The following is a 14286-nucleotide window of genomic DNA, read 5'->3' as shown; positions in this document are numbered from 1 at the left end:
TACCCTTGGGTTAGATAAAGTACCCTTTCCCTACATTCACTACGTTCAATGACATTGAAGAATACTCCTCGGTGAAATATATTCCAGACTCTCAATTTTTTCTAAAACGTTTATGAGCTACCACTTTAGGGGCTGACTTTGAAGCTCATGGACAAAGTAAAGTTTTCACCGGCTTATTTTTGTGAAAATACATAATGTAGAAGATTGAACTTTTCCCCATAGAGTTAACACAAGGATGGCGGGCATTTTGGTTTTCAAATATCGATATATGTTAGGTCTTTGTTTCTCTAGTGCCAAACTTTAAACGCTGACCCCTAATTTTTAGTCTTGATTTGGAATGATATTGGTTGAAAGTTTCCTTGAAAGTTCGACCGAAAGGTTAGGTTTTTTAAGTTTCTAGCCTTATTCTTCCTGAAATGGGTTTGCCGTACGGAGTTATTAAAGTATGTAACGTGTTTTAGGAAAAGCGGAATTGCTTCCTGTAATCAGCATTTCAGTTCCGAATAACCGTTTTAATGGGATTTCGATTGACTTTAGTGATGGCGATGAAGATTTTTTTGGGACATGTCCTGAATGGTCCGAGAAATGTATTCCCAAGAATGAAATCATAACCTTTGGTTAGCAATGACTCGAAACCTGACGAAACGTTTAAAGAGTGTGCCGTACCTTGATACTAACAGACTTTCAAGTTTAGGTCTCATTACTTTGTGTCAAACGCATTCCTAAGAATGTACACCTGGAAACAAAATAGCGCGTATGATAGTCGGGATGTGCAACCTTAGGACTTTCATTTTGATGAAAATAACGATTATCTTTGTTGTGGGAAACAACCATTTCAGTGGGAGGGGAAACTGATCAAGATCCACTTTGACATTTGCCTTCTCATCTCCGTTGCAGTTACGTGACGAAAAGGAGAAAATTTGACGTTGGCTACATTATAAATGGAATTCTCGGCTCATTGGTATCAATAACAGGTAAGGTTGCGAAGAATTTTCCCAATTTATTACTGATAAAATTCTGCCGCTGGCTAAAATTTGGGAATTGAGTTTCCTGACACAATTACAAGAAAATATACTGCCATGCATATTGGGTAAAATGATCGATGACCGTACTTGGTGTGTTCGCAAAGTTCAAGTACGCCGGTTAGGAACTTCATCTTCCTCGAAGTTAATTTGAACGTTTGTCCTGTGTCTGTAACCCCGTGGCTGTACGTTGTCGAGAACCAACTGATCGGTAGTGTGGTATGATTTTCCTTTGCAATGACCCATGGAAAACGTGCAGCATTAATTCCCTTGTCCTTTCAATCATCAATTGCGTGGTATCCATTATAAATAACTGCTTTTGTTTGTGTCGATGCACATGCGCACAGACACACTCATTCCTTGAGCGCTCTCTGATTTCAAGAGAAGCGTTACTTATACCGTTTCATTGACTATGAGGCGTACCGTTTAAGGCAGTATGCGCCTCCGAGTTCGAAAGTGAAAGACTTGAACTTTTGCTCTAACTTTCCTCGTGAAACTTTAAACCAATCCCTTCCCTAATAAGAATAAAAATCAGGGGTCACCGTGCAAAGTTTGGTACCAGAAATACAACTTGCCTAACATTTACCGATATTTGAAATTCAAAATGGCCACCCTCCCTGTGTAAACTCAATGGGGAAAAATGAAATTTTCGATTTAAAAAAAACTAAGAAAGTGAAAACCTATTTTACTCCGAGACTCAACGAGCTTCAAAATGAGTGACCAAAATGTTTAAATCAGAGAGGTATTATCAAAATTTGAGAGTCCGAATATCTGTACCCTAGGCTCATTCTACCTTAAAAATCAATGTCTAGCCTGGTTGCCTAGCGACATTTGCCGTGAATATCTCACTTGCCATTGCAACGATCCACTTTAGATAGGAAATATACCGCTTTTAAATTACTTAAACTCCAATGAAAGTACACGTAGTACCTGTTGCTGACTGAAGTTTCACATATATAACTCTAGTGTTTCTCGTTTGCGATGTCCTGTGAGGACTGCAGGTATTAATATTCTATTTCTGCCGTAGCAGACTAACTCTTGAAAACCTGGCAATACCGAAATAGGTTTAGATACCTCCAAGCTCTCTACTTTCAGAACGGATCGCGTACCGAAGTACTCTGTGAAAAAGAAATCTAGGTCATGTAGGCACAATCCATGAAGATGAAATATATAGTCATAATCACAAATATCGTCCTCAGATCTATATATATATATATATATATATATATATATATATATGCATATATGTTGTTGTTTTTTTATTCAAACTAGTGAAAGCTTCTTTAAAATATTGTATTTCAGCAGAATAGCTATTGTGTTGATCTCTGTGGGGACACTGAAAGAAAAGAAAAAAGGAAAAATGACCGTAGTCCAAAGACGACAAAATCTTGTTGGCGATTATCATAGTTTATTTAATCTTGTTAGCGATAGTTTCTAAGATTGTAGACGAAATTATCTCAACTTAGTGTCTCAAAGTTGTGGTCACCTTACTATTTTTGCATTTGGTATTATTTGCTCTGTACGGTGCCCGAATATTCTGTCGTGAAAAATAAACCTTGGACAAAGAGCCTGACTGTGGTCTCCCAAATTACCGCAAAGTATTAGGTTAACATTCTTTTATCACCCTTCAGATTAACTCATACTGACAATTTCTCTCCGAAATAAAAACTGCGATATTATTTACTAAGTAAAACAATCACATGACTGAAAGAAATGATTCAAATTTTTGTTTTAAACCATGCAAACCATCTCTATTTAATTATGGGCTACCCTAGCAAAGCGGCCATATTTTGATCGAGATAAATATATTATTTTCATAACCGTTTTCGTCAGTTTCAAAAGAGAGCGTGCTCACTTTTTACCACGCCGACACAATCGGTTCTTCAGCTGTGCATGACCGTCACGACTTCACAATTATCAGCTAAAAAAGAAGATTTTTTCAACGCCGACGAAATCGGTGCTATCCCCCTAGCCTGTCATTAAAAAGGAAAGATAATCGTTTTCACTTACTCTCGGAGTCCCGAGATACAGATATAAACTCGGTATTAATACCCCATTGTGATGGAAACGACACACTGGCAAACGAGAAGTAACCCAAGAGCGTAAATGCGTCATTAGCCAAGATCGGTGTTTGCGCATTGACTCAAATAACTCCAGAAGACACGCTTACTGTTTCGATCCAAGTCACATATCACGTATGCGCGGCGTTTAATACCAGGGGCCACATACTCATGACGTTATCCATACCCGTCGTAGGCCTCAGAATACAAAATGAGTCAAGGAAACTAGCGGCAGTAACGGACGATCCGTTCGCTAGGATTAAACCAATTATAGAGATTCTGCGTTGTCAGCTATTGGACAGTGCCGGTATACCTACATTTCAGAGTCATCGCAGAAGATTAATTCGCAATCGCCATTCAACATTGTTATACCTTAACGTTTGCATCATTCAGTGTCAAGGTTATCATTCGGCGAGAACGCTGTAGAGATTAATTTCTGAATGCCAATAAAAACACTGATTGGATCGTCCATTTGCGAAAAAATCTGTTTTCTCCATGGTACATATTGATGCGTTAAATTTTCGTTGCAAGATTTCTAACGCATTGATTGGCTGTGTGGTAAGATTGTTTTTCTGATCGGGATATAGGCCTACGAACTTTTACATATTTTTGGAAAATGTTTTACATCATGTCATTTCAGTGTTACTGATCGCGATTTCAGCTGCAGCTGGTTGCTTGATGGCACATTGTCTATGTAAATCAATATTTTTTCAAGAGTAAATCGGGCTTCATACTTTCCTGTTGGGAATTATCAACGATTACCTTCCAACAGGTTTTATAAGTTTTCTAGATCTATTAATGATTCCGTCTGATGATTGGGATAATTCGTGGAAACGAATGGCCGTACTCTCTGAAGATGTCTCTGAAAAGATAAATCGATATCGAGATGATTGCAGATTGGTCGATTTAAGGAGCGTACTCCCCGAAACAGGACGTTGTTGGAATTTTCCTAAACTTTTTATTTTGGAAAACTTTAAAACATTCACTTTAATACTGGAAAATAAATAAGTGATCACCGTATTGGATTTGAGAAAAATGAGAAATTAAATTCAAAATGACTGATGTGTATTGGGAAATAATCTTGAAAAATTGACAATCCTTGTGTCCCCTTGGCATTGTACCTTAACCATTGAGAGAAAGAGAGAGAGAGAGAGAGAGAGAGAGAGAGAGAGAGAGAGAGAGAGAGAGAGAGAGAGAGAGAGAGAGAGAGAGAGAGAGAGAGAGAGAGACAGACAGACAGACAGACAGACAGACAGACAGACAGACAGACAGAGACAGACAGACAGACAGACAGACTGCTCGGTTGTTGTCATCATATACTCGATTGGGGAAATTAATTTGATTTGTCGCCTTGGAAACTTCCGTAATTCTTGGTTTACTGAAATAACCGATTTGTGCAGCGAGAAAGGAGCTCAAATGTGTCGGTGTTTCAGAACTTCAGAACTTCAAAGTGCATTCGTATGACTGTGTCCGAGACTAATTGAAAGTCGATCCGCTGGCTTTGAAATGCTCAGCAATGGTGCCTAATTGAAGGCACGACCCGTGTCGTCGTCAGTTTCAATTTTTCTCACCAAGTAAGAATAGGGATAACATCGGTAACTCACTGCGATACGGCATGTGTTTCCTCTAATCAAATACGGCGCGATGATCAAATGCGAACTATTGGTAGTTCCTTCAACGCTAATGGATCACGGTAGTTCAAAAGTGACTGTGACTAACAAGCTTGGATCGAGCTGTGCGATTCAAGCTGTCTTGAATCCGACACCTTGGTTGATGCACTCAGCGATACAGAGGTTTAAATGCAGAGCGCCAAAAGGAACACTCCAAGTTGGTGGACTTTATTCTGTTGCCACAAGCCACACTGTTCAGGAGATCGTAACAGACTTCATTAACGTTTTATTGTTCTCATTACTTTTAGATCACCTCTCCCCGAATTTGCAATTTCATTAAGACAGCTCGAGCAGAAAAGAAATGAGAGAAGGAAATGAACCGATGTTTTGCTAATTTATTTGCTGTAAACCATTCGACCTTGCCTTCAAATTAGGCACGGATTTAATTGATATTTTAATTGGACGTTTGCAAAAATAATAGGTGGTTTCACATATCTCCTGACTTTACGTCATCAATATTTCACACCAACGTTAATCGACAACTTACGAGTTGCCTTCACCAAGCAATAGCAATTACTGATAGTACAACGAAAGATAAAGAACATCCGCTGTGGTAAAATATTCCAAAAAAACTGAACTTGACAAAAGGCACACACACACACACACACACACACCACACCACACACACACACACACACACACACACACACACACACACACACACAACGGTAAAAAGTTCAGGATTTGTGAACAATAAAATAGTGAAACAAAAAAAATCAAAATAAATGTGAAGAAAAAAGTACGACAGTAATGGAAAACTTAGCCAAACATGAAAACTTGAAAAGTGTACAACATATGTGATGTGTTCGATGATGTCAAGTGGGAAAATTGCCCTCGTTAAATATGAAGCCCAGGATGGAAATTCAAACTAAGTTTGTACAGGACATAAAGCACTTAATGAATGTAAAATTTGGTGTAAAGATACAAGTGAATACTATAAAAGAATCATCGTGGACTGACCTGCTTGGCAGCAAAGAAAAAAAAGATCTGACCTTGTAGTTACTGAGATATATGACTGTAGGTCAAAGGTCATCGAAGGTCATCTACATTTTGGAGAAATAAGTTTTGTGCCACTCTGATCAGTATCGTACGACCAGATATGAACTGAAAATGCTCACGTATTTCAGTATATATTGCAGTTGTCTGTGAATTTGAACTTTTGCAACATGTTTGCAACTTAATTGAAAGCGTTAGGATCAACATCTTGTACAATATTCACAACAGATTAATTCCAAAGGTCATTAAGTATATAAATATGTATTTGGCTGAAATAAAGATACTAAATTTTTTTGACTGATTTCATTTTTCACCACTTTATATAGCAGTGTAATTGCCTTTGGTCGAGTCTTTCAGCTATATATGCCAAACTGTGAAAGCTCATTCGAAATAGAAATTATAAAGTAACTGACAAGATAATGCAAAATATGTTACAACATAATTGTCTCATCAATACATATGGCAAGATTCATAAACGTTTTGTAGAGTTCTTCCAGTCTTATATCCCTTATTTGGAAAGTTGCTTAAATATTGGTAACTTGCTGATGTAAAAATTCTAAACAACTTTCATTAATATTTTTTCATATTTCTTCAAAATACGTAGCACGTTTCTTCAGCTTTGGTCAAGTCAATCCAGATATGCATCCCTAATGGGGAAGTTCGTTTAATATTCAATTTAGTAATTAGCTAAATAAAGATACTAGGTGACTTCAATGATGCTATTTCGTTGTATCTTCAATGTACGTATCACGTTGTCAACCTTGATTAAGCCAATTAGGAAAGTTCATATAATATGCAAATTGGTAATTAGATGTTCCAAAAATTCTAAACCGACTTTTGGTCATTATAGTTTCTTCAATGTACAGAGCAAGTTTCAACAATTTTGATCAAGTCAGTCTTGATGGATCTGTAATTTGGAAAGTTCGTTAATATGCAAATTAGTAATTAGCTGAAGTAAACAAGCTAAATGACTTTCAATAATCTTTTAACTTAGTATCTATACTGTTCCCATTGCAAGTTTTATCAACTTTGCTCATGTCAATCCATATCCATAATAAGTAAAGTTCGTTAAATATGCAAATTAGTAATAAGTTTATCTTAAACGGCTAAAACAACTTTCATGATTGTTATATCAGTTGGTATATCAGTGTATCCTAAAATATACATAGCAATATTCGTCAACTTTCATGCTGCCAATCCAGATATATCACTAATCCCTTGCAGTTACTGATTTAAATAAAAGTAGGTCATAGGTCATCGAAAGTTACTCAAACAGTTGGCTAGCAATGTTAGTTTAGTTAATTTAATCCGTTAGTTCTTATGAAGATTTTAATATTATATCAAAGGCTTTTTTAGAATTCGAACGAAACAAATATGCACCCACGCCCAGTTTGGCTTAGGCCCCTAATGAGCAAGCCCCGGCAAATCGAAATAGCTTGTGCTTGTTGCCAGTGCATATATGACAGCATTGTTTAAATATTTCTTCCGGCTTTGCCCAATCAAGGAAAAGTGAAATTCCATAGATTGTGTTCGATCAGGTTGATCATCGTCATAATCATCATCATTCTCGTCACTGTTACCACTACCAACATCATTATCATCGTCGTCGTCGTTTGTCGAAACAGCCTCGTTATCACACTGTACAATGGAAGTAATGAATGACTTATTTCTTAGTTGTATCGATTACCATGGTGTGTCTTGAACAAGCTATCCAGTAGTCAAATATTTTATGAGATTTAGGATATCTTCATCACTTCGCTCAGCCCTCATCAAATTTACCAGTGTATATTTATTGTACGCAAGAGAATGTCGACAGCTTAGTGGCATGATACTTCCTATAAGCGTCTATGCTTCTACAGTGTGCCAGTTCAGAAAAAGGTTTGTCGTATCGAGGCAGAATCATATTTGTGCGAGTAATCCCGCGCATTTTATAATTTAATGCAATGTGCTCTTTGTAAACTTTTATTATTGTTTTACGGAAGTTCATTTTTATCGTTTTAAATTTAATAGGAACATTTTACTAAATTGATAAGAACATATACTTTTGAAAGAATGGCCTTATCACTGAATGTATCCAAAGCATGTGACACGACACACATGTGTACATTATTATCTAACATTCAGTGAAGTTGAACTTTGACATCTACGTATCCATGACGACAGCTAAGAAAGCCCGGGAGAAAAATATCCGTAAACTGAGTGCCACTGCGACCCATACATCTTCATTTAGTCATTCGCATATTGAATAACATATTACAGTTAAGGATAAACATTTGAAAGCTTCCTGAATAACACTTGTTGTACTGTTTAATTTCAGTGCTCCGATTACAAATGAATCATAAATCATTTTTGCTCATTTATGCCACCTGTAAGGCGATACTTTCTGAAATATCATTCTTGAATCATTGGGGGATGCGCGAGATTGGGTTTTGTGCAACCTGAAACGCTATCTTAAAGAAGTACAATGTAAAATGAACCGAAGGCACACAATGTTATGCCGTTTAATTATAGTCCTCCTGGAATATACGCAGACTTCATTCATCGTTTTATGTGCCTGACATCAAAACAGGGGGTCGGTCAAAAGGAATATAGCAGCGTGATCATGTAAGACGGTTTTAAGTTCGGGCGTTACAATAAAGCAGCTGCTGAGTTTAGTGCACAACGTTTTAGTACAACATTTGACATTTGCCATTAAAGGTAGCCGTCAAGGGGTTTGCCAAATGAAATTGAAGTTCGAAATGGACAGTGAAAGGTCAGCCATATATTTTTTCGCCTGTAAAGCCAAGAAAGGCCCGACGGTTGAATGAACGCTATGGGCCTTATATATTATTTGAAGTCATGCTGAAAACTGCAGAGATGAGACGTTCAAGTTACAAAGCAGAGGTGCTGGGTCATCGTTATCGTTAGACTCACTCAAAATTTGCTGTAAAATGCACGCAAAAAACCATGTGGAATGTTAACCCACTTTCACTTTAAAAACTACAAAGTGAAGAGAATAAAAACTGATACGACTTGTTCATGAACAGCTTATTGTCTTGTAAACATGTTGACGTAATGCCACTAGACAAACATTTGAAAACAAATGAAATGCGAGCCGTGCTTTGACGTAAGGAGAAAACGAGGCTAATATCTGTTTTTCCGCCTAGCACTCTATGGAAAAAAGATTAATCGCTCTTTTACTTGTGAAGCTATGTACTGGGTGTCTTATTCGGATGGCTGTGATTGCCATTTGCATGACTCGTGTGTAAATGTCCTGTTTGATTTTTGTATGAAAAATTTGAGTAAATGTCCGTTTTCCTCACCTGTCAAATCAAACGGTTAGGTATACGAATGGTTTTTTACAAATTATACTTCGTTCCGTTAGGTTACCATATACTGATTGGCAATACCTTCTCCAAATAGATTGAAAATATCATATATCGCATGGCATGTACCAGATAAGATAACTGACCTTGGTGGTCGGCCTTCTTTAGCAATTAAGGAGATCTGCATCCCCGTTATATTCTTAAAATGTTATAGATGTCTTTATTGCATTTACATTTCTATCTTGAGATGTTCTTAGTAATTCATCTGTTGTTTTTCAACGGTATGGTGGTAGTTTAGGTATGAGGTAGTTGTGCCTTTCTTCTTCTGACAGATGACGCAGCAGCACCTTCAACAACAACAACAACAATGACGACGACGACGATGACGACGACGATGGTGGTGGTGATGGTGGTGATGACGATAATTGGGATGTGTTTTTGCCACTGATGATGGTTATGCTGTTGATGATGATAAAAATGATGATGATGATGATGATGATGATATGATGTAAATGATGATGATGATGATGATGATGATGATGATGATGATGATGATGATGATGATGATGATGATGTAAATGATGATGTAAATGATGATGATGATGATTTTCAAAGACTTGGGGAACTGTTTATTATATACGACTCGCCAAATATAGAAATCAGAAATCATTCCTAGGGCAACAGATTTTCCACTCTGCTCATGGACCTATAGATGGTGCATATTCAGAAACAAGGGTGCCTTGTATGCGGTATCTATAGCGTCCTGTTAGTGATACGTGCAATTAATTCTGAAAAGTGACACATTACCGAGAGTTTCGGAAGACTTAATTGCAAATTTGACAAAGCTCTTCACCAAAAGAAATGAACATAGCTTGCAATTCGACAGTGACTTTGGATCGTTAGCCGAACGGAGGACATGGTGAACGCTAGCGGTATATTTCCATTGAAAAAAAAAACTGTGGTCTTCGGTATTCCACTCAAACTCAGTGTTCAACAGACTAATTTATGCCAATGTACAGTCATTGAAAGAGCTCACATGTTGGTAGTTCCTTCTTCATATCAAGACTTTAATTTAAGCTACGTCTGGAGAGGAGAAAAGGCCTTTATTACTCAGCTAGCAGGTGAATATAGAGTAATAACAAGAAGGCCACACTTTTTCATATATTAATCAGTGGTGCCTGACAAATAAAGCCGTGGGAAAATCAGTCTACTCAAACCATTTTTACTTTGTCGTTCGTGCGTACTCTGCGTGCATACTCTGTCGGATCGGGCATAACAAAACGACATCTGTAATCATATCCGATTTCTAATGTCACTGCAGTTAGAATGTTTTACTCTGTTAACGTCAACAATGATAACGTCGTGGGCAGAGTGTGGTGTGGTTTTTTTAGCATTTTTTTTCACACCGCCAGACATCATTGCATTCTCCATGTGTAGTACAAGCCAATCACGTATGCTGTGCTCATTGCAGTGTAAACGTACACTACTCACCGCGATAGTGACAATAGACCTCACTTTGCATGTGAGCGTCAGCGATGCGAGCATTTCAATGTTGTGTGTCTTCTCATCGCTGGCACGTGTGTGCACATCAATGTACGGCTTTGGCAAAACTTGTTTATATTGGGGGGGACGTCATATTTCACTTTCTTTATTTCAGCCTTCGATAAACGGGCAATATATCTGTGATGTTAGCGAGAAGGACTCATATATTGAACACCACAGGCACTAACGAACACTTTGTAGAGTGGTGGTTAGGTTCAAGCATATTGCAGATGTAGTCACTCCTTCGACAAAAAACTACTTTCAATGTTCGGGAGAGTACGACTAGACTTACAACCTGTGTAAATATATACCTAGATATATAATGTCACCGACTCGTAACTCTCACATTTGTGTGACACAATTAATTTATGCGTATCCTTTTCTTTTCTCTTCCCTTTTTTATTGCTTTTGTTTTAACCTTCAGCGATATGCGCGGCGGCTCACCCCTGGGAGAGCTTCGTGGTGGGTTCCATCGGCGGCGTCATCGCCTGCGGTGGCATAGAGCTGCTCAACAAGCTGAAGATAGATGACCCGGTTGGCGTTGTGCCAGTACATGCGATGTGCGGGGCTTGGAGCCTCGTAGCAGGCGGAATATTCGGCCGACAGATCGAGCCAGAGAAAGGACCCGATGGTTTGATCGCGGTAAAAATCAGTATTCTTTTTCCACGCTAGATGCGACTGCAAAAACCTCTCTTCGTTGCAATCTACTTTCTCCTTGGCTAGATACAAAAAATCAAGCTTTCACGCGGTTGTGAAGGTTTTTTAAAATTGACAGAACAAAAATAAAAAACGACCGTGTTTTTTGTTTACACGAATTTCTTGCCACAAGCAAAAATGTTTTTTTAAAGGACCAGCTCTTGGAATATCAGTGAACTAATGCATTCTGAAAAAAAAAAAGATAATTAGGGCAGAGAAATCCAAAATACTGATATCATAAAGGTAACGATTTATTCCGTTCAGACACACATCAAATACTACATGTATTACGAGTGGATAAACCCCTAACTCAGTATCTGTTTTGACAAGTAGTGATATCGTTTCTAAAAGTGTACATTAAGAAGAATCTGCAGTTTGAAAATTTGACGATGCTTTTAAAGTTTTTATAACCCTTTCGGTATCTTAACCGTGATTTGGATTATTTTTCTGATTCATTTCAATACAGACTGGCAACTTTTATCTCCTTGGAGTACAGTCCCTGGCTGTGGTTTGTATCGGAGCATGGTGTGCCCTGACCTCCTGCATCCTGCTGACGGTCATCCACTGTTCCATCGGACTGAGACTCACCCTCGATCAGGAAATCCTCGGCTCTGACCTCGTGGAACACTCTATCGGTAGCGTTAAGTACGACAAGATCAAGAGACGTATTGTGAACGATAGCAATCAAAACGATGTCCAGGAAGGCTCAATCGACGTCGAGAGGGACACAACAAATCGAGCGAGGCGGTCTTGGCATAACGCGTTTCAAAAAATATCGACTTTTCAACGATATGCAAGAGCAGCGGAGACGAAACCTGTCAGACCTGAGGAGATCTTGATTAACGTCTTCCAAAATAAGAGCTTGGGCCTCAGCGAAAGGGAAGACAGCGCCGGCGACGAGGGGCCGAGAACAACTGTCCTCATCTCTGGTCAAGCTGGGGGACGTTCGCAATCAAACGGGAACGTTGTAGGCAAACAGCGAAAGCACATAGACGACCACACTTCAAACTCTGTTGTAACGGTCCACAACGAGGTCGAGAAGGGCAGATCAAATACGGATCACAGGAAACTCCTTGCTGGCGTCGGCGACTTAACAACGGAAATACCGACAACTTATGACGGGCAAGATAACCTCGGATTTGAGAACGATGACGCGGACAGAATATCTCAAACTGACCAGCCTCCCGATGATGTCACTGAAGAATGCACGTGCCCTTGCAACTGTGGAAGATTAAAGCAACGGAGGTGGAGGGTTCTGCCTGCCGACACTACCATGATAAATAGAGGAATGCAAAAGGCGGTCGTGACAGTGTCTGTTTCCGTGCAAACAGACGACTTGCAAAATGACGTTTGTTTTGAAACAAACCACGAAGAAACTACAGTAAATTTCCAATCGGATTCGAACTCACAAAATTCGTCACCCAGTCAAGCGAAGACATCACAGTCAAAATCACTTGGTCAAATCCCCACAGGAACGGAAATCGAAGTTGACATTAATTTGAACGAAACAAATGAAACGACGAGTCTCTGAACCAAGATACACACCGCGTCATCAAACAATTTCTACTTTTTAATGACCTTTTGGAAATTTCACGTATGTAAGCTCAGGAGGACGCTATGCAGATACACTGTAGGTGTCACACATAATAGAATTTATTTACAAACACTATACCTACTCTTCAATAAGTGATCGTGTGACGCACAATTCCTGTTTACCTTGTTGTGTTGCGAGGTGTAAAGAGGGTCCAAGACAATTCCTTTGTGATTTTCTATCAGGAGAGTCTGACGTCGGCATTCAGTCGCGAGAATTTATCATCAAACTTTATTGATAATTTTGTGAAATTTCAACTCTCGTTTTACTTAGCACCTACATTACAGAAGGCTACAGACATTTCAAAAGGTGCGTTGCGAGAGAAGAATGGATTAGTGATTCAGCATATGCAAATTCACCAGTTTCCTGACATAATTGGCAATACGCGTTTACATGATTGGTTACAATACACTGTCATTATGTATGTTTAGATGCTGTACAAATATCTCGGTTGGCAGAGGGAATTGCACGCTATACTTAAGCGACCGATTGCCTGTTACGTGAAAGCATAAAAATACTATGAAGTATATTAATTTCTTTGCGCTTACGGAAAATGAAACTTATCTTTACTAGTCTTAGGTTTCAAGACCATAGTTTATTGGAGTGTATGTGTATCAAATTGTTTCTCGATGTTCCAATCTTAATGGTGATTAGGTTTGTCCTTTTTCAACTCCTGCAATAATCAAAACAACGCCACTTCATCAATTCTGAGTGATGACGTCACCGTTTGCTATTCGAAATCCATTACAGAATTGATTTTTCATACAGTGCGTGTGTTGACGTTGTGTTGAAGCCTTTAGATTCTTTATACGAGTTATGGTTCGAATTCTAGTTAAAGAATATTTCACATTGAAGTCATAATAAAAGTTGTATCAATATGAACTAACGACAACAGCAGTTCTCTGTTGAGATGCATTTCGATCGACCGACTATTGGTCAGAATATCGCCTTGAGAGAGAATTATAATATAGAGTTAAGTTGTCTTGTAACCACTGAATTTTCAGCTGAACTGAGAGAGAGAGAGAGAGAGAGAGAGAGAGAGAGAGAGAGAGAGAGAGAGAGAGAGAGAGAGAGAGAGAGAGAGAGAGAGAGTATGTTCTTTAGTTCAATACGTTAATAACACTCATGCACATGGTCCTCGCTGTTACTTTAAAGAAACACATATAAATACAGTCAGCAAACTTGACTCTATTTACTTTACCGTATTGAATTCTATATGAGTTGTACCTTTTCGTTATTATCTCTGACGATAAAGATGGGCCGACAACTGCAAACAAATAAATTTACGTGAAATGATAATGCTGATATCTTCTTGTAGCTCTCGTATAGCTGCTTCTGTTATTAACAGCAGTCATCTAGAGAGCTAGCGGGTCAATTTCTTCTTGATATGCTTCGTTCGACTTG

At 38.5% G+C, this 14286-nt stretch overlaps 1 protein-coding gene across 1 annotated transcript in view; it reads left to right on the top strand.

Annotated features, from left to right (window-relative positions):
• Window positions 1-13760, top strand: part of LOC139121734 (putative ammonium transporter 2) — a 31798-nt gene extending 18038 nt beyond the window's left edge. The window contains exons 5-7 of the mRNA XM_070686860.1: window positions 898-974; window positions 11020-11237; window positions 11758-13760. Of these exons, the coding sequence (XP_070542961.1) occupies window positions 898-974; window positions 11020-11237; window positions 11758-12822 (1360 nt within the window). The 3' untranslated portion in view covers window positions 12823-13760. The remainder of the gene's footprint in view (window positions 1-897; window positions 975-11019; window positions 11238-11757) is intronic.
• Window positions 13761-14286: the final 526 nt, after the last annotated feature.

This window comes from Ptychodera flava, chromosome 21 (assembly GCF_041260155.1).
Source record: "Ptychodera flava strain L36383 chromosome 21, AS_Pfla_20210202, whole genome shotgun sequence".
Taxonomy (NCBI): Eukaryota; Metazoa; Hemichordata; class Enteropneusta; family Ptychoderidae; genus Ptychodera; species Ptychodera flava.
This window is presented reverse-complemented; position numbering and strand designations above follow the sequence as displayed.